This window comes from Canis aureus, chromosome 5 (genome assembly GCF_053574225.1).
Source record: "Canis aureus isolate CA01 chromosome 5, VMU_Caureus_v.1.0, whole genome shotgun sequence".
NCBI lineage: Eukaryota > Metazoa > Chordata > Mammalia > Carnivora > Canidae > Canis > Canis aureus.
Window position 1 is genome coordinate 9,463,961 of NC_135615.1, and position 21,280 is coordinate 9,485,240.

At 41.8% G+C, this 21,280-nt stretch overlaps 1 protein-coding gene and 1 long non-coding RNA gene across 6 annotated transcripts in view; one reads left to right on the forward strand and one right to left on the reverse strand.

The window, feature by feature from the left end:
- The window catches only part of LOC144313316 (uncharacterized), a 357,200-nt gene that overhangs the window by 44,880 nt on the left and 291,040 nt on the right, over window positions 1–21,280 (forward strand). The window lies entirely within an intron of this gene.
- On the reverse strand, window positions 1,344–19,540 carry MSRB2 (methionine sulfoxide reductase B2). 5 transcript variants are annotated; one of them, XR_013379292.1, is made up of 6 exons: window positions 19,382–19,540; window positions 12,830–12,930; window positions 8,902–8,978; window positions 4,338–4,387; window positions 3,402–3,549; window positions 1,344–2,078 (listed from the first exon to the last, which is right to left on the reverse strand). XR_013379292.1 is itself a non-coding variant. In XM_077896806.1 (5 exons), exons 1-5 carry the CDS (start codon window positions 19,491–19,493, stop codon window positions 1,974–1,976), a joined length of 543 nt encoding a protein of 180 aa, XP_077752932.1. In that variant the 5' UTR covers window positions 19,494–19,540; the 3' UTR covers window positions 1,344–1,973. The 5 variants fall into 5 exon arrangements, 4 of the variants coding, with proteins under 4 accessions (XP_077752932.1, XP_077752933.1, XP_077752934.1 ...); XM_077896806.1 differs by lacking the exon at window positions 4,338–4,387; XM_077896807.1 differs by lacking the exons at window positions 4,338–4,387; window positions 8,902–8,978 and having other exon boundaries at window positions 3,402–3,578.

A 21,280-nucleotide genomic window follows, 5' to 3' on the forward strand; every position in this document is an offset into this window, starting at 1 on the left:
CCCTCACTCCCCGCCCCCCCCCCCCCCACCGCCCCAGCTCATGCTCTCTCAAACAAATAAACAAATAAAAATAAATAAACTAATCAATAAAAGCAGACTAGAAAGCAAAAGGATAAGACTGGTAAGAGAGCACATTGACAAAAAATATCCAAACTGAAGTACAGAAATTTAAAAGAATGGGAAAATCCAGAAAAGAACCTTAGAGATATGTGGGATGCAATAAATGGTCTAAAATTTGTATGATTCAAGTTCCAGAAGAACAGGAGTGAGGTCAAGGAAAAAGCAACAGTGAAGAGAGAAAAATTGAATTTTCCAAAACTGATGAAAGTATCAAGCTAAGATTCAAAGAACTCAATGAACCCCAAGCACAAAAAATACAAAGAAAACCACCCCAGGGTACAACATAAACTGTGGAAAATCAAAGAAAAGGAGAAATTCATAAAAATAGCTAGGGTTGGGAAGGAGAACACACTGTTTTCAAAGGAACAACAATAGCACTAACAACTGATTTCTCAGAGAAAACAATGGACACCATAAGACAATGGAAGAAAACTTTAAAAATGCTGAAATATCTTCAAATTAGAACTCTATACACAAGGAAAAGAATAATTCCAAAATGAAAGGAGACAAAACTCATCAAAATTTATAAAGATGTGTAATAGTTTTGTATGTCAACTTCTCCTCAGTAAAGTTTTAAATATTTTAAAGGAGAATAAATACATGTCTCAGCCAACAAAAAATAGAAGGTCCACCACTAGGAATCATGAACTAAAACAAAAAGGAATTCTTTAAGCAGAAAAAAATAATCCCACAGGGAAATATGGGATTTCGGGAAGAAATAAGGGAGAACAGAAAGGACAAATATGTAGGTAAATATAAATAAATATGGATACATAAATTAATGACTTGTGGGGGTTAAAATGTGTGTAAAATTACATACACAGGATAGTAACACAAAATATGGAAGGGTGTTAACGAGGTTAAAGTGTTCTAAGGTTAGCATTCTTGAAGAAGTAACAAAAAGTAGTAATTTTTATATGACTGTGACAAATTAAGGATACATATTGTGATTTCCAAGGTAACCACTAAAAGAAGAGCTTGATAATGCATTACAAGCTAATAAGGAGAAAAAATGAAATAACTTTTTCTGCCTGCAATATCTCAAATAATTTAAACACTTTCAATAGCAAATTATTCAAGACTCTCAATCTGTAAAACAATTGAGTTCCTATTACTGTTGGTGTAACCAAATGCCTTCTACCATGTAATCAAATTTTTCTGGTATCTGATTTAGAGTTGTTTTCCAAAAGAGCAAACTCATAGGTTTAGACAAAAAACAAATATAAAATTTTAGTAAATATTTTATTTGAACATGTTAAAGCTTAACTTTGTAACCACTTTTTATTCTTTTGTCATTGAAATCTAGCAAACTCTCATTGGAACTTATTTGCCAGTAGAAAGGATGAAACCAGAATGTTCAAGACATTCTAAAATTCTGAAAAAGATTCATGCATCCCATCAATCACCACGTGTGCCTCCCAAACACTGTTCTTCCACAATCTCCGTCCTCGGTACTTCTTTCAATGCTGGGATCGTTGATTAATCTGCATTTCCTTCCTCTTTTCACTTGATCCCTCACCTACATATGTCCACAAAGGACTTACCTGCAGTGGAAAGTTCAGGGTATTTTTGTAGAAATTTTTTGGATTGTAGTCCATCAGTTTCTTAATGTCCTCAAAGAATCTTGCCTTCCCATCCCAGGCAAAACCTACATTCTGTGAAATTTCACCATCCAAGCTGGAGTCAGGGTTGGGTTGATTCCAGGTAAATCAATTATAGAAGTTGGAACTTGCTTGATGCCAGAAGCAAACTTTGCTTGGTTTGGTAGTAAATAAAGTTAGGCATTAACATAAACTGTGAAAATTGAGGGTATAAATGGAGCAGTGGCAGGGGAAGGGGTCCCTTGGAGATAGTCAGTGTTTCCTTGGTTTGAACTTCAGTGCCACACTGTTAATGCAAAACCTCTGACCACTAGGCCCAGGTCCATCAGGAAACACGTGGCCAAGGTGGGCTTCACACTGCAAAGGAGAGAAGCCTCTGTCATTTCTCCACTAAGACAAAGTTCTTTATGTAAAACTAGACAGGTGAACCCCACATGGCCACCCCACTCCAGTGTTAGACACCTGTGTGGGAAAAAAGTCCATTGCATCAGAATGCACATAGGAAATGAAAGAATATAGGGGTGTCCGGGTGGCTCAATCAATCGAGTGTCCAACTCTTGGTTTTGGCTCAGGTCATGATCTCATGGGTCACGAGATGAAGCTCCAGGTCAGGCTCTATGCTCAGTGGGGAGTCTGCTTGGGAATCTTTCCCTCTGCCCCTCTCCTCACTCCCACAGTCATGAACGTGTGAACTCTCTCTCTTTCAAATAAATAAATAAATCTTTAAAAAAAAGGAAATGAAAGAATGCAGAGTACAGTAGTGGTAAACAGCTATCAGCAAGAAGGTGAAGAAGTTATTTAACTCAGGCCTTGATTTACTCATCTATAAAATGGGGACTAATAATTATACCTACTTAATAAAGCTGTTGTGATGATTAATTGATACAGTACATGTAAAGCATTAATACAATTCCTGGGGGACGCCCGGGTGGCTCAGCGGTTGAGCGTCTGCCTTTGGCTCAGGGTGTGATCCCGGAGTCCAGGGACCGAGTCCCACATCGTGCTTCTGGCATGGAGCCTGCTTTTCTCTCTGCCTGTGTCTCTATCTCTCTTCCTCCGTCTTTCTCACAAATAAATAAATAAAATCTTAAAAAATATATATATAATTCCTAGGTAAGCACTCAATAATGTTGCAGCCAGTGTACTATTTTTGCTGATGGTAAGACTTTGCTATACTTATCTGCTGCCTCTGATGTTTTCAAAAACTAAAAAAGTGAGTACCCAAGAATATAAAAGTGAACCTGTTGTCTGGATTTAAGGCACTATCTCCTACCAGAGCCACAGCAGGAACAGCGTGATGTCGCTTGCAGTGTCACTCTGCTAGTGACACACTGCAGGGTGGGAAGGACGTGGAGAGAAGCCAAGCACATGGAGCCATCCTGAAGCCTCTCCCTGTTCAAAAGAATGTGAAGGGCCAACTCCTTTCAGACCCTCACTCTGTCCCATCTCTGGAAGGCTAGAATGAGGAAAGGTTACTTCAGAGTGGCTCAGGAAGGTTCTTTCTCTTCCCTGCACTGCCCAGAACCATGGGAGAGGGGATCAGAAGCAGAAAGCATAGAAACCCAATGTGTTTCAGTGACAAAAGTACACCCATGTTGTACTACCACGTATGCTCTCTGTGGTACCCAGGCTGGGCAGCATTGGGAAAACCAAACAGACAAAATAAAACAAAACCCCCACCTGCTTGCAGACAACCTCGGTGCGAGTTAATCCTAATGAGGTGTCCACACGTCTCAGGATCCCCGTGTCCCTTTCATCAGAGCCAGATGTCCCGTGTGCCTCCGAAAATGCAGGCCATCCAGTGCCGGAGCAGTACTTTTTCTCGGAACTGTGAAGACATTCACCATCCTGCAGCTGCTAAGATGTTATTAACAGACAAAGAGCATTTTATGCCCCAACTCATTTTTCTACTGAGCAGGGTCCGAGCTCCTCTCTCCCCTGCCAGATCCCAAGGCCAGTTACATAAGCAATCAGTTCCACGGGAACTCTGCCCACTGCACTTTCACTATTAAACACGTCTCATCATCGTCAAAGGATCTCTTGTTCCTTTGATGCTTAAGGCTTCTCTCTCGATGTCCAACAGGGACCAAAAAACACTAGGGGCTTTGTGACCTGTGATGCATATTAGGAAACGCAGATCAAATCCAAGGGCTCTAAATGTAGAAAGGGGGAAGCGGAAATGAGACACTCATGGTCACAGAGGGCATGAGGGTCTGGGACCAGCAGCATGAGGCCTGATGAAACGCCCACTGTCAGCAGTGGGATCTTCGGGTTACCTGCCTGCCTGCAGAGATTCCAAAGCTGCCTCTGCCATTTCTTAGCTGGGTGACACTGGGCAGGTTACGTACCTGCTCCAGGCCTCACCTGTAGCATAGGGATAACATTACTTATGTTAGAGAGATATCTTGAGGATTTACGGAGATATTCTGTGGGGCACAAGTAAGTGCTTATGAATGTACACTGTAATAGTTAGTAAGGAAGCCTGGACACCTGAGCCAGTCACTGCAGTGAAGTGACCCTCCTGGGCGAGGCCCATAAGAACTAGTAATGCTGATGTGGGAGAGGGCCAGAGGGGCTGACCAGAGGAGTGAGAGGGCAACAAGCAAGTCCACTCACCACAGACCCACTCTTCAAGTGTTTTGAAAGGTGAGCTCCCTTTAATGGCCCTAGGAAAATAGAGTGAAAGTTTTTTAATAGTAGGGAGATGGCTCTCTTCTAAGGAAGAAGAGATAGCTCTTCTCTAAGGGAGAAGAATGTATTATAAACTCTGCAAAAAAAACCCCCCAAATAACCAAAACCAAAACCCCAAACAAAAAAACCCCCAAATACCAAAAAGCTGAGTGAAGAGCAGGACAAATGGCAAATAAATCTCTAGACTGTGAACACAGAAGGAAGCTCAGTTTAAAGCACAGACTCCAGCAAACAGTCTTGTGTGAATGGAGTCATTCTCAAACATTTTCATCTCAGGGCTGCTTTATACTAAAAAATTCCTGAGGATCTCTTTTCTTTACATGAATTACATGTATCACTGTTTAACAAATTAGAAACTATAATAATTTTAAGATATTTATATGTAAGTTATTTTTAAAAATAATAAATTAATTACCTGGTAACATAAATAGTCTATTTTTTCTGACAGATAATTGTATATTCTATAATGAAACATCTACTGACAAGAGTTATAATGTCTTACAATTCTGCAAATCTCTTTAGTATGTAGCTTAAACTTAAGCTTGACTCTTCATATGTGTTTCTGCATTCAATTTGGTACAATGTTATTTTGATTGACATATAGGAAGAGGATGTGGCCTCATGGATATGCAGTTAGAAAAGACAGGGCCTTGTAGATCCCCTAAAAAGGAACTCTTGGAGTGCTCCTGGAGTATTCAGATTCACCAGGATTTTAGAACTTTGAGGAGTAAAGGCCCTGACTTCTGAAAGATTTAGGCATAAATCCGGGCTCTGTTACATCTGTGTGATCTTGGCAAGTTAGTTCATCTTTTAAAGCTTCAGTGCCCTACTGGATAGAACAGTAATGGTCTTATTACCTCATAAGGTTGCTGAGAGGATTACCTGACATGCTTTCAAGGTATAGTGTATTTAGCAGAGTGTTAGACACATGGTATGTAAGTCAGTAGCTACGATTTTTAAAAATCATTACTATCAATAACAGATATCCATGAAATTTGAGCAGCTGTGGGTCCAATTTTTTTTGCAAGCCTTTTTGGAAGGGTTCAAAACTATACACCAGAGCCACCCTGGCCCAGGGAAAAACATTTTAAGTATCTTTTAATCACAGCCTTTCCACTCTTAACATTACATGTAAACCAGAGATCATTGAAGGCATTTTGGTGGAGAATTACAAATATAATACATTTTTTAACGAATGAATCTAAGACTAAAAAAGTCATTTAAAATTTTTATGGGAAACAATAAATCTTTACTGATAGAATATACAGAATCTGGAAATTTTACCAGGTAATACGAGAGGCCCATCATATATAATTTAAGATTGGAAATCTAACTTTAAGGCCAATTTGAAGTTCCAATATACATATTTAAATGATGGGCAGATTACAAGGCTCTCCCTTGAAAAACTAAAAAACCATACTAGATCATCTCTTTTCATATACACTTAGAGGTGTTTTTTTAGTTTTCTTTTTTTGTTATGTGTTTGTGTATTATATGTTTACATGTTTGTTTTATGTTTATTTGCTTTGGTTTTCCTTCATTTTTGGAAATTCCATAGCCCTCAAACCAACAGCAGAGGCACTTGATGACAACTGACAACTCTAACATCCTAGGAGAATTTCCATTCATTTGGAGGAATGGGAACACACAAAACAGTTTTAACCAGTGTTACTTACTTAGTTACTTATTACATGTGGGACATCCAGATGTAATGTAAAAAGGCAAATAATATCAGCTTCTCAGATTCCCTCTATTCTAAGGAAATGTAGGAGCATGAAGTATGTGGCCCCATGGCAGATTTTAATAAACACTTCCAGAATTGGTATGTGTGGGCAAGGAGAAAAAAGGGAAACATAGGAAGTAGGGGAGGGGAGGGAAGCAGGGGCAAAGTCACATGATTCCAAGGTTAATAAAGCAACAGTCTTGCATCCCCAAGGGAGTGATAACATTCTAAGAGTGTTCTTGACCCGGAGACCTTGGATCAGAGGCATCTGATTTGAAGAGGAGGCAGGTCTCCTGGAACATGCACCATATTGGTGGTCTGTCAAGGCAGTATTACAGGTAGCAGTGAGTCCAGCTGCCCAGAGACACTGGTCCCACATCTACCTGACTCTTGGTTGACAACTTTTCCCCTCATTTTGACTCTATCTATAAAAGCATTTGAAGGAATGTTTGCTTTTTCTCCACCTCTGCCTTGCTATTATTAAGGCTGGAGACTAGGGACAGACAGAGAGAGGGGGAGAATGAGAGGCAAAACAAGAATATATTCCTAAGACTATCCTTTTGAATGGGAAGCATGCTCAGGAATATAATTTCCACTTACAGATTCTCATTAATTAGAACATACTCATAAGAATTCCTCATTAACAAAAATTTATCCATATGTATAGCCCAAAGAAGGATTTATCTCTAAGAATAATCATTGCTAACATGTACTGAATGCTTGGCATGTGCCAGGCATTGCACTGGTGCTTTTACATGCATACCTTTTAACTCAGTTAATCCTCTCAACAACTTTCTGAAGTCGGTATTACTCTCATGCTACCACATTACAGGTGAGGAAATCAAAGCATGAACTGGTTAAGAGATTTGCCTAAGGTCACACAGCAATGGAGCCACTCTACTGTACTACTTCTCCTATAAACAAATACATCTCTAATAAGAGTATATTCTGGAACATAAAAGATTCTTATAAATAGTCTTCTCCTAGTGTCAGTTATAGCAGCAACAGCCAGAAAATGAAACAGAAACTTACTCCAAAGTCCCTAAGAAAAGAGAAACTTTTGATTAAAACTAAATGATTAAAGAAGAAACAGATAAGTTTGGTGAACTGGCAGCTCAGCATACCAGCCTTTGGTAATTGGGCTTTTGGAGAATTGGCTGGTTCTCCTGTTAGTCTTGGCTGCTTCACTATCTCAGTGACCTGAGATTGATCACTCAATTTTCTTAATTTGGACTAGCACTGTGCTAATATGGTAGCACTGGTCACACTTGGGCTTTTAGGTTTAAATTAATTAAAATTAAATAAAATTTAAAAGTTATCTTTAAGCAACGTTTTGAATGCTCAAGAGCCACATGTGGCTACCATATTGAAAGAGCAGATATAGAACATTACCATGATGGTAGAAATTCCTACCAGACAGAGCGCCAACATTCTGTGATTCAATGATACGCTGCTGTGGTAAGGGGATGGTGGGCACTGGGCAGGAAAAGATCTCAACTTTGCTAGTGCAGAAATAAGAACACCAATGAAGTAAAACAATGAAGAATGTAAAGTAGACAACGCTCTTACAAGGGATGACTTTTTATCCTCGGCCTTCACAGTCCAAAGATAGAAACAGACCCACAGTTTAACAAGGCAGTCCTTTACATCTTCACACCATACACCTTTTTTGACTAAAAACAGGTTGGCTATCTTGAGGTCCTATTTCTCCTCCTTAATAGAACCAAATGTCAAGGAACCAAATGTCTCAGAAGTATGTGTCACACATTTTACTGTGTTAAAATTAACCTCTTTCTCTCAGTTTTCTCCAGGACATCCTAGGCCGACTGCTATCTTAGATGTCTCTTCCTCAGCCATTGACAAAGTGAATGAATCTGGGCAAAGGCCTGCCCTTTCATAAGCATGAAGGGAAATCAATCCTAATTGTTCCTCATCCTTGCAGGCGGGGTCTGGCTTTCCAAATTCAGCCCACATTAGCAGCCAGCAGCCCAAGAAAGCCCAGTCTGCTCAAAGCCCAGAGGACATAATGAAGCACTGCCTAATGGAAGATTCACAGAGCTGGCTTGATTTATATTTTATTCTAAACCAATTTAGGGTTGATGCAGAAGAAAGGAAAATATCTTTGAAGTTCTGAAAACAGGACTTCAAAGATGTTTTCCTTTCTTCTTCATCGAATCTACTTTTTTTAGACTGTTTCCTGCATGTCTAAACAAAAAAGCCTTTGTTGAGAGATTTCAGATCCTGATTGACTTAAAAGAGGCTTTGAAATCAAGGGACAATTAAATTTACTTTTAGCTATATAGAAGAGGGCATGGTATTCACTACTGTCAAGCACTGTGGGGAATCTATCCTCATAAAATTCTACATTTGCCAAATTAAATTATAAACCCATTTTTCCTGGGAGAGATATAGTTTTAATCACATGGCCAACTAAATACTATTATGGTTTAGATTTCTTTAAATACTTTCCAGGAAAATATTCTAATAGCATTATCTTAAGGTGCCTACAAAGTTTTATTTGTTTGCTATTTCTCGGGGATACAGAAAGAAAGAATATAGGCTCAGAAGTCTCATTAACTGTTCTAAATGCTAGAAATAATCAAGACAGGCAAGTATTTTATATAAATAGCTCTTCTTATAGCAACTATGCCAAATGAGGAGGGCAATTAAAAACAACATGGGTATGTATTTATGCAAGGCTTCAAACGAGACAGAGCTGTAAGAAATCTGGAGGTCTGTTCTCCTTCGGTACCTCCCGATCCTTACCTGAAGAGTGGGCTGTCACAGCACACACAGTGATACATTCCTGATTCCTTGTTATTCAGATAGACCCCACTGAAAGGCTGAAAGTGAATCAGATAGATTATGTGTAGGGTTCTCATAAGACTAGCAGGAGATGATACAACAAATTTAAGTCCAAGATTCAGTCCTCAAATAAAGGAATTTTTGTACTAGTTTGACAAAGTGCAAATATCACCAGAAAGATTATAACCTGCCCAATGAAGCAGCCTGTAGGCTTATCACAACTGGCCTTTATTATGCCAAATATTCAAATAATGACATTAATAATGCTTTGTATTTATATAGCTCCTTTCATCCAAGAACATCAAAGTCTGTGAAAAAGTGAGAGAACAGTCCTCTGGATTGTGTAAAATTTCAGACTTCCTTTCAAAAGAGTTAATACAATACAAATCCAGTCCACTGTCTAAAACACTGTGAAATCTTCAATTAAAGACAGAATATAAATACAGGAAAAGCATAGCTCTGTGGGCTCTTGGTTGTGCCTTTAATATGCCTCACGTGGTGCTTAGGACATGGCATACTTAATAAATGTTTAAATAATGAGTTAGATTATCCCAGTACTAAGTTACTACTTAGATGAAATTACTTCATTAACTGTGGCTTAAAGAGTTTGCAGGTTTTCAAAGGTCTCCCAAGAAGAACACAGGGGACGTGAGGCAATGAGTCAGCCGAGTCAGTATTTTTCAAAATGTTATTTTGAAAACTGGATCTCGTTGTTAGAAAAAGAAACAAAGACCTTTTTACCCAGTTCCTTTTGTTAAAGTAAATTAAAAGAAAAACAATCAGACCTCTCACACAGGCCAACCACCGAAGAACCATAACCAGAGTCTGGTGGCAAGCGCTACCCCATCTTATGGGTCAAAGAGAAGCCACGGCACAGAATGGGTGACCAAGAACTGACTTAGGAAATAAGCTGGACTCTTCTGCTCTTTCTAGATTTCTCAAATCAACAAATTCACAGGTCAAACATTCAGATTCCCTGTGGTAGTATTAACAGCACATTTTCAGTGAGCCACATAATGGACAATTTCAAAATAACCCACTGAGCCTACCATCTGGGCACACTTGGACATTTTCCCTCTTTAAAGACTCTAAACTTAGCTGCAGAAATCTGAAGAGTGGTAAGCTGGTCTTTTTATGGCCTGTGCTCCTGGATGCCGGCTCCCAACCTTGGCATAAACCAGCATCTGCAATGAAGTTTCACATCCCTCCCACCTGAGCTGACAGGAGACACATGCCAAGGGACTACCAGTCCTTCAGCTGATCTGGAAAGCTGACTCACAGCATCCAGACAGTCTGATAAAATTCAAAATGTCATTTTGTCATTGCAGGGGACAGGTGAACAGAGGAAGTAACAGGCAACAGGTATCACAGTAAAAAAAGTAAATTAGAAGGAATCCTTAACTGACACATTTTATGAAGTGACCCCTATCCACTGCTTCCCAGACTGACTTCCTGATGTCTCCCTCCTCCTGCCTCAATTCTGTAGAAGTCTTAGCATTAATTTAAAGCCAAACTCAGCTTCTACCTCAATCATTCATTCTGATATGCCCTTGAAAACCTAGTATGTACTCAGTGCAGGGCTGGGTGCTAAGGTTACAGAGACTACAGGAAAAACCAGGGACTGAACTGGCAGGCACCTGAATCTGGGACTTCCCAGCCTCCAGAACTGTGAGAAATCAATGTGGTATAAGGCCCTCAGGCTGTGGTATTCTGCTACAGACAGACTGCCTGGACCAATGGGATGTCTCCCTTCCTTGATCCTGTCCATACAACATACCTGTTGGAAACAGATGGCACACTCAAAAGGATACTGCAGATAATTTCATACAGAATAATTTACAAAGGGGGGGCCAGGCCCAGTCTTCAGGGAGGGTGAAGCACTGAGAGGGTGAGCGGCTCTGTGATCACGCCACCCCTACCAGGCCTGTGGGGCAAAGGAAGGGGCAGTCACCAGAGCCTGTGGGTGAGAGCAGCCTGCAGGAGCTAAGGCCTGTACTAGAGAACTCTGGATCCTGACTTCTCTGTTGTGTCCTCTGACCTTGCAGGCATCATCTGCTGGCCAAACCTGAGTAGTCAAAAGTGAAGGGAGTATATTATTCTCCCCAGAGCTCAGAACAGAGTGAAGCACATGGAGAGCGGATCTGTAGGGCATACAGAGGAAGACGTGCAGACAACTCGCCTTCTATTGATATTTAACTTTTAGTCGTTGCGCAACCAGGCTTTAAACTCCTTTATTGTGTCTCGTGGAGTGCATGTTTTTATTGCTGCCTGATAAAAACACGTGCAACTGAATTTTTAAGTTGGAGTTACCAAATAGAAACCTGAGATGCGTTACTTCTCTTTCCTTAGCAAGGCTTACAGTTAGTTCTGCAATATTCTAAAAAGTTACACGTGGAAACAGATCAACTGAAAGGGATTTATAACATTACTTAAAATAATGGATGATGCTCATTTTGTAAAATGGCCAAATGCACAGAGTATACCACACCATCTGTTTGAGAATCCCACAGATTTATTCTCCTCAACATCTGTCAGCTCATCTCCAGGCAATGTATGTATACCAAACACTGCCTGGCTCTGTCCCTGAGAAAGGGCTGGCTTAGAATATTCTGGGATATACCCAATTGCACAGAGAGCATCACATGTGGCTCCCCTGAACTATCTGCAATAATGACTGTGTCTCTTTCCTCATAAAAGATTAATAAAATCCCATCCACAGGAAGTTTTAAAAAAATACCAGTACTGTACAAGAATCGACTGGGATCTGCTGGCCTGACAATTTTAGCATCAGAGAAGTTGAGGGCACAACATGATTATACAAGGCCATGTGCACGTAGACAGCTGTCTCAACTTCACAGGGGCTGCTAAAGAAAAGAGAGAAATACTCTCAACTTTGCAAAACCACCACGGTCCATTCTATAGGGTCCACTTTGCCAAAGAAAATGTCTAATAACCATATTCAACAGCTCTATTTCAGGGGTTATATTTGGGTCTAAGACAAATATTTGTTAAGAAATGCTGTGCTGGGGAAACAGTACTATCCTGAGGACAATTCTCTCAGCAAATGAACAAACGCTGAGCTTAGTGAATCCTGTTCAAATAATGTCTGCACCTCTTAGCCTGCTCTCTTGTTCAGTATTTTCTCCCTGAGTGTGGACTTTAGTCAGGCACCATGTTCCGGGCCAGGGCTATCTCAACCACAGCAACTGGTCAGAAGGGAAAGCACTGGGGAGAGCAACCTGCTTTGGGGCCTGAGCACATGGATAGGGGTTGAGAGGTGGGTCTGAATGAACAGGATGAGGGGAGAAGGGAGAAGAAGGACATGGGTGGGGGCCTCAGGGAGAAGGGAGGCCAGGCGGTCTGACAGCTTAAGGAAAGACAGTGTGGTCCAAGTGCAGAGATGAAGAGGAAAAACAGCCAGAATGAGGGCAGGGGGCAGAGCCTGTAGGGCCTAATTAACCGTTTGTCAACTTTCCTCTTTACCTTGGAAGCAGCAGGAAGCCACTGAAGGATTGTTAGCAGGGGAGGGATGCAGGTGGATTTGTGCTTTAAGATCTCTCTGGCAGCCTTGTGGAGAAAGGCAGCCAGAAGAGCCGGAGGCTGCTGCCCACCGCTGTGCACCCACAAGAGGCAGGGGTCATTGGGGCACCAGGAGGCGAGGGTGGAGACAGAAGGAGAGCACCTGCAGGTTACGGTACACAGAAGAGGTGGGCAAGGCGACAGAGGGGATGGATGCATCCAGGGCATCCTACAGATGGATGGACAGCGATGCCCGGGAGGGAGAAGCACAAGGAGGACCAGACTGGCAGAGCAGGATGTGGGTGAGTTGGGCTCAGTAGTATTTATCCCAACCCATGCAATCAACCAAATTATCATCAGTGCAGCTTACTGGTTCTGTTCCTTTTTCTCTTGTAACATAGAATTGCTCTGGAGTCAGCTTCTTTTGCCATTCACTCTTGGTAAGAGGCAGCTCATGCTTTGTGAGAGACCCTGTGTTGTTAAATAGAAATTTTTAAAAATTAAAACAAAAAAAAATTTCTCCCTTATCCTTTCTCCTACAGTGCCTGGCCACCCAGCAGAACAAGGCCACCCCTTCCCTCTCCCATGCCTTCCTTCCTTCTTCACAGGAACCAGAAAGCTCCTGTACAAAATGCTTCAATTGACTCACTAGTTTAACAAGAAAGGGGTAGCAAGCAGACAGCCAGTATTCCAGTCCCACTGGGGCACAGAAGCTAAAGAGGCAGCTGAAGAATGAAATAATGCAGAATAAATTCTTCTCAGGTACCCGGGGGGAGAAATTGATCCTCCTTCTATTACTATGTTGAGAGGAATATTTCCTATCAGCTGGGAGTAGCTGAATGATTGGAGAGGAAAGAACCTTGAGCTAGTGGGTTATTAAACTCTTCTCCTTCACTGGTTTATAAAAATCTCTCTGATTTTGTTTGTCAATGGAGGTCTTTATTACAAAATCTTCTTGTGTGGAAAAAAGGAGAGTCCCATAGCATATGCTCCTGAAAGGAAACGGAGACCTACCAGAGCCTACTCTTGTGCTTCAATCTTACCACTTTTACTCCAGGGAGTATAAACAAAGTAATGAGGATGACTCTTTTTAGCCAAAGGGGAGAAGGAAGCTTGATATATATAATCAATGTTTCAATCATCCTACTCTAATAATTTGAAAGGATTTTATAAGCTGTTCACCGCAACTTACAAAAGAGAAGATAGGGGCCCAGGGCCTTATGTCACCTGACCACAGCAACAAAGATGAAAGGTCAGACACCTGTGGTGTCACCACCATATAGGAAACTGTCACCACCATAAAGGAAACATGCCTGAGTATCATATTAACATTCATTTTTGGTTACCATAGAAGATCCTAAATAATCTTTCAGATAAGAAAAGGCTTGTATCTTCATTGCTAGCTCATAATACTATACAATATGGTATTTCAGTATTGTATATTGTTGAATGCTATGGTTGTTTACATTTTATTAAAAGGTTCTTAATCTGTTAAATATATTAAAGATTGTCCTAAAATACTTTTTATAAGGTTATGGGGATTTCTTTTTTACTCTGGAAATACACCTCTGAAATTTTCCTATGAAAATATAGCCCAGGTATACACAATTTTTCTGGATCTCATTTCTTGGGGGAGTTAAGCAAAATGTATTTATGTGACAATTATTACTGCTCAGTAGCTTTCAGAGTTATCATGCAGAATGTCAAGTAATAAGTGGATAAGAAATGATAAACTTTTAAAAATATCACCATTTTTACAATCACTAAAATAATAACCAACTCAAGCAAGAATCATCAGGGGATTCTAAAATTCTGGGTGAGAGACTGTTGAAGAATGGAAAGGTCACACATTTTCAAAATACCATTAATTACAAAGGAAGAAAATGTAGCTTTACAATGGAGAAATGTACAAGTCACCACGTTAACCAAGTAAGCCAAGTCAGCATCACCAACAGCGGGGCAAGCCGACATCACGTGCCTCGGTGTGAAATACCAAAGACACATCACCTCCCTGCCCACTGCACTGCATCCATTCTCAGAGAGCCCACTGAGGACTTCTCAGTAAAATCTAGAACACTTCATCCTTCTCTGGCACTTCTCCGTACTACTGATACTTGACATTCTCCTATGGTGTCTTTTATTTCCTTTTGACTTCCGTGGCACCCAATACTCTCGTCTCTCCTGTTATTCCCTTTCAGTATCTTTCCTCAGCCCTGCCTATTCATTCCCTCTAGCCATCCCTGGAATACTGGTATCCTTCAGATGAATCTATCCATCCTAGGCTCACTTCTCTCACCAAATCACACTTGCCCCATAGGTGATTTTATCCAGTGAGTAGCTTACAGTACCATCCACGTGATGAGACTCCCAATCTATTTTACTCTCCAGCCTAGATCTCTACTGAATTCCAGATCCACAGATAACTACACCTAGATATCTCCCAAGGATGTCCCGTTTCAAACACAATACACAAAAGGACTTCATGTATCTCTCCTCCCCCAACTCAACTATGCTCTTCCTCTCATGTGTTCTAGCTTATTGACCCCATGCTTCAAACCAGAATGCCAGGCCACTAGGCGGGACTCTTCCCTTTTCCCTGCACCAAGCCCTGTTGGTTCTACTTCCTAAATAACTCTAGGATCTGCTCATTCTCTAGGATCTGCTAAGAGTAGAAAGCTAATGGGGGGGGGGGGGGAGGACAGAAGGGGAAGGCAGATCAATGAAAGTCTTTAAAGCTACCATAAGGATGATGGCTTTTATTCTCAGTGAGTATGGAAGTCATTAGAAGGTAAGCAGAGGCATGACATGACCTAATATTTAAAAGGATTACTGGCTGATATGCTAAAAGATTTGATTACAGGGGATACTTTAACAACCTGGCTGAGAAAAGGAAGAGACCTGGGTTTAGGGTGGTGGCAGTGGTCCAGCTCAGGGTAGTCACATACCAGATGTATTCTGATAGCAGAGCCAGAGGATTTGCTGATGTGAAGTAGAAGAAAGAATACGGTCAAAGGGCACTACTCTAAGTGTCTTGGTCTGAGCAGAAGATGCGGAAGCCTATACAAAGAACAGGTTTGGAGGCTTGTTAATAAAAATGCCAGTTCAATATTCAAATGGAGATGTCAAGTAGGCAGTTGGATATATGGATTTAGAAACTGGGGAGAAGTCCAAGGTGGAAATGTATATTTGGGATTTCTTGGCGTTAAGATGTTATTTAAAGCCATAAGCCTGGAAGATCCCCAAGTCAGTGACTGTTGAAAGAACAGAGAGGCCCAAGGGCTGGACTTGGAGGCATTCCAAGATACACAGGTTGAAGAGACGGAGAAGTCGGAAGGAAACTCCAGAATGTGGTGTGCTAGACAGAGATGACTGCTAATTAATAATCATAGGGTTCAGCAATGTGGCAGTCACTGGTGCCCTGAAAAAGCAGTTTAGGTGGAGGAGTGTGTATGTGAATCTGACTGGAAGGTATTTGATACAGAATAGGAGGAAGGAAAGGAAGCCAGTGCGAATACGTAAGTTCTTTCAGGAGTTCTGGAGGTAGGTGGAAGGGAAGTGAGGCCAGGAGCATTCTTTAGGATGGGAAAGATCACAGTGTTCTAGTATGCTGCTGGGAATGATCCAGTGAAGAGGATAAACTGGTGATTTAGAAGAGAAAGGAGAGAGATGTGCAGCTGTTCTTGACCTTGGGTAGAGGAAATATGGAAGACCAATTAAATTATGAAAATTTTATTGACTATACACACTTTAGATAACTATTCAAGGTAATAATGAAAGAGTTTTACAAAGCAATGCCAGCTTAACCACCAATTGAGTGGTGGAAACATTGTGAAATCTTTTCAGGCTGGGTTAGGGAAAGCTGTTTTTTTGTTTGTTTGTTTGTTTTAAGAGCAAATGGGAGGGTGCCTAGGTGGCTCAGTCCATCAGACTCTTTGTCTCAGCTCAGGTCTCAATCTCAGGGTCATGAGTTCAAGCCCTGAGTTCGGCTCTAGGCCCAGTTTGGAGCTTACTTAAAAAAAAAAAAAAAAAAAAAAAAAAAGCAGTGGAATTAGAACTAGTTTCAATGGGTGTGAACCATAAGGGAAATGGAAGGCACTCCATTTTAGGCAGTTTGAAAGACCAAAATAGACAAAGAGATGTGTCTATTTTGCAAGCCTTCAACAAAGGGCAAGATCCAAAATTTGGATAGTGCCATGTTAGCATGACCCAAGGTGAGAGTGGTCACACAGAGGCCACTTCAAATAGTGGAAAAAAGGAAGGCAAGAGCAAGATTTACTAGTAGGATTTGATTCCTCCTCCCAGAATCTAAACTGGTCTTGAGGAGAATGTGTATATCTGAACCCTGGCTAATCACTAACATCTGTAAAGGAAAGGAGTAACAGAGCATCATGACAAAATACCTTCCCTATCCTTCAAGTCCCTGTCCTGTCATGTCACTCTGCCTGTGTTCTTGGCTTTGGCAAAGATCTTGTATTATTTCTATGGATTTCCAAGAGGAAAGCTGATTCTTGGTACTAAGATTGGCATATATAATCTGGAAAGCTGCATCATCTGCACCTTGAGTTGTCTTTCAGATTCCCTCTGCATTCTCATACTATCTTCACTATCAAAAAACTTGGTTGTTCTTGCTCTTGTACTAGATAGCTACACAGCTTTACTTTGAACTATGCTTTGATAAACTCATTTTCCTTTGGGTTCATTTTTCTCCATGTGCTGTGATTTGCAGAGGCTGCCTTTCTTGTTGGTCATGTTTCATGAGGTGGGCTTACATCTTCTCATCTTTAAAGAACAGCCTCTCTTGGTCATATGGTCACCTACTGGTTTTGCTAACATTTCTGGCCACAGCTACTATACTGCCAAGTGTCACACATAAGCAAGCCTCGTTTCAATAGATACTTGAGACTAAGGGAATCTATTACAAACTGGCCCAGAAAGAATCCCCAGGCCCACTCTAATTTGCAGACTAGCTTTCTTTCCCACTCCGATGACTGGACTGGTTTAAACAATGCTCAAGATGGTTTCCTAGCAGAGGATTTCCAGAATGTTTTCCCGAAACAAGTTTTCTCCAGATACTTCTTACTTTCCTCTTTTGGTTTGCTCTTGTCAATCTTGACAACAAAATCATAGGGGCTGTGCCTCTTGCGTATCAGAAATCTCAGTGTTGTGGAACTGTCCCCCATCACTATCAACATCTTCTCCTTTTTCTCTCAATCTTCCCGAAGACTATAACATAGGTTAAATGTAGCTACTCTTTTGTCCTTTCCATTTATTTATGTAATTATAATTAACATTTACTGTGTGCTAAGTGCCAATCATTGTGATAAAGCATTTTAACTTTTTTTCATTTATTCTGTACAACCCTACTATTATCATTATCTTTATTCTATAGAAGAAAAAAACAGATTTAAGCTTACGAAGTTCAGGATGTGCCCAAAGACATAGAGCCAGTATGTGACACTGTCAACACCAAAGCCCGTCACCACCAAGCTATTACCGGCCTATAAAATTTTATTTTATTTTATTTTATTTTATTTTATTTTATTTATTTTATTTTATTTTATTTTATTTTATTTTATTTTATTTTATTTTATTTTATTTTCTGCCTATAAAATTTTAATGGGTGCCTAATAGTTTGCTGAATTGAACTTTACTGGTTTATTTAAGCATTCCTTAACTGATGGACATTTGGGTTATAGCTAGTTTCTGGTTCTTAAGAGTAGTGCTGTCAAAAACATCTTTGTACACATAACTTTGTTCTTTTGAATTACTTTCTTAGAATAATTTCCCGGGAGGGGGTGTTTGATAAGTTACACAGCTCCTGTTATGTATCGGGAGTCTGACCAAATATTAAATGCTTCTGGAAACTTCAGATCCTAAGGCAATTCATTAGGCTATTTCTGACAACACCAGTACACACATAAAGGACAAGTTTCCATTGAAACCACTATCCTATTAAGGGGAATGAGGAGACCTCCAGCCCAAAAGTAGGATGTTTTCACCCCCTGTGGTTCTCAGAAAACCAATGCTTGGCACACAGTAGGTAGGCAACAAATATCATCAGACTGGCTAAGACACCAAGAGGTGCTGAAGGCCAGGACTGGACATCATGTTGGATCAGCCATTACTCCACATTGCCTGTGCTTTTATTTAAAACTACATTTTGAAACTTCAAGGGATAAAAAAAAAAAAAATTCCAAGTGACTGGATACATTTTCAGAGAAGACAGGTATTTTTAAATTTCTTCACTGGCCACCTAACACAATCAGAGTCAGAGATGGGACAGCTGGGCAGTTGCCCATGAAGCCAAAGCACAGGGAGCACTAAATTACTACCTGAAATATATCTGAAATACAGTGCCACTGACACAGGTCTCCACAGGTGACTCCATACTAAAAGGTGAAGCAAATGTGCCCCAATCCAACAGAGGAGACAAAGGTATTTCGAGAAGACACACACACACACTCTCTTCAATGGTGTGTCCGGGAGCCACCGAGGAACAATGACTACCAGTCTGAAGGGGAACGAGTTATTAGCCCACGCGTCTCCCTGGGTCCGGGTGCTTCTCACCTGGGAAAAGCAGCACTTAGACTCTTGGAAGGGGACCGCGGCACAGACCACCGGCCGGTCCAGGGCCGAGCGCTCACGTCGGGTCGCTGACCCCACCGCCGCGACTGCGGGCCGGGGGCGGGGAGAAGCGTCAGGGGCTCCTGGGCCCGACACTTGACGCGGAAAAAAAAAAAAAAAAATCAGTGACGCCCACCCCTACCCCGCCAAATGTACAAGTGTCCTGCGGCAAAGAGCGGCGGACACGGGCGCGTCTAGGAAGCTTCTCGAGAAGGAAGCGCCAGGTCGCCCTCGTCCGCGCAGGTGAAATGAAACCGAAAGCCACGGGGCGGCGGGCCTTGCGCCGCCCGCATCCTACCTGCGTCCCCGTGACCGGCCGCTGAGCCGCCGCCACCAGCGCGGCTCCGCACCGCCCGCAGGAGCGCCTCTCCAAGGGGAAATCCCCGGAGGGCGCGGAGCAGGCGCGCCATGACGCCGTGCGCCCGGGCCCCGCAGAGCCGACGCACGACGTCCCTCGCGCGCCGCGCCCCGCCCCCTCCCTCACGCCCCGCCTCCACCCGTGCACCTCGCCTCGTCGTGGGCCCGCCCTCTCTCAGGCCCCGCCCTCTCTCAGGCCCCGCCCCCTCCCTCACGCCCCACCCCCTCCCTCACGCCCCGCCTCCACCCGTGCACCTCGCCTGTCGTGGGCCCGCCCTCTCTCTCAGGCCCCGCCCTCTCCCTCGCGCGCCCCGCCTGATCTCATGCTCCCCACCTCCTCCCTCTCGCGCCCCGCCTCCCCCTGCCTCTCCTTCCTCTGCTTTTCACTTCCCTCTTCTGCTCGCACTCCAGCCTCCACCCTCCAAAGTCCTGCCACCATTCAGCTCCTCCCGCTCTGGAGTACCTCCTCCTACCCCTCTCCCGCTCCTACTCCTAATTGGCCTCCCCTGGCCCTTCCCTTCTCCACCCTTCCCCACTACACTTCAGCCCAAACACTGATCTGTTTTATACTTTGTTTGCATTTGCTAGAATTGTATATATTGTGTAACTATAGATGATGAATCTGCATTTTCTTGAGTTGTTTGTAAATGGAATCCTTGTTCGTGCTGAGTAGTATTCCATTTATGGATATACCACAATGTATTTATCTAGTCATCTATTGATAGACATTTTTTTTTTTTTAAGATTTTGTTTACTTATGAGAGACAGAGAGAGAGAGAGGCAGAGACACAGGCAGAGGGAGAAGCAGGCTCCATGCAGGGAGCCGGACGTGGAACTGGATCCCATGGCTCCAGGATCCTGCGCTGGGCTGAAGGCTGTGCTAAACCGCTGAGCCACCTGGGCTGCCCTATTGATAGACATTTATATTATTTCCAATATTTCCTTATTAGAAATAAAGCTGTTAGGAACATTCCTGTACAAATCATTGCATGTATGTGCTTCCTTTTCTCTTGAGTAAATAATATTATCAAAGATGTTATAGCACTGCAATGTTAAGTGATCAACTTCTTTTTGGATTCCAGTGATGCAATTTTTTCCAGTGTTCTGCATGCCATGTTATAAGGTTGTAGGTGTAGAATTCTTATTAAAATAACATTATCATAATAGCATGCAGTGTGCTTGGGATCCAAGTGGCAGAGATCACTTACTTAGGCCACCCATTTTGTTTAGAGCTGGAAGGTGCCTACAAGATCGCCTGGCCACTTACCTTATATTGTTCATGGGGAGAGTGGGGCCAGTATAGCTAGTGGTTTATCAACATCACACAACCAACCAGAATGTAGGAATCAGGATCAGAAGTGCGGTTTCCCAAAGCCAGGGCAACACTGTTTTGGGGTTTTTTTTGTTGTTGTTTTGTTTTGTTTTTTGTTTTTTTTTTTTTTTGTTTTTGTTTTTTTTTTTTTTGCAGAGTTAAATGGAAGTGTCACCAAGCAGAAAACAAGAAGAGAAGTCAGAAGGATGTTCTTGAGATTTTCTTAATATAGACATAGGTAAATACACACATGTAGTCCTCTCCCAGTGCCAAAAATTCCTAATTCTTACACTTTCCACTTGAAAGACTATATAACATATCATCTGGAAGGTACGTTTAGTACCAAGCATCTCCTCTCCTCCAATCTATTCCTGCAGAACTTGGATGTTCTATTTCGAGTATGCTTTACTCTAAATGTAGAAGCTTTTGTTCTAAAAAGAACAATAGCATTTGAAGCTTTTTGTTTTTTTAAATCTCCCCTAGCCCAATACTGTAAGATTCAGCCTTGCTCATTCACTTTTAACATTG

Coding starts and splice junctions, on each gene's coding strand:
- MSRB2 (XM_077896806.1), bottom strand. CDS start 19,493: ATGGCGCGCCTGCTCCGCGCCCTCCGGGGATTTCCCCTTGGAGAGGCG. Junction 3,550..8,901: donor TGTGACAGCCCACTCTTCAG/GTAAGGATCGGG, acceptor ATGTCTTCACAG/TTCCGAGAAAAAGTACTGCT. Junction 2,079..3,401: donor CCGAGGTTGTCTGCAAGCAG/GTGGGGGTTTTG, acceptor TCTCCTTTGCAG/TGTGAAGCCCACCTTGGCCA.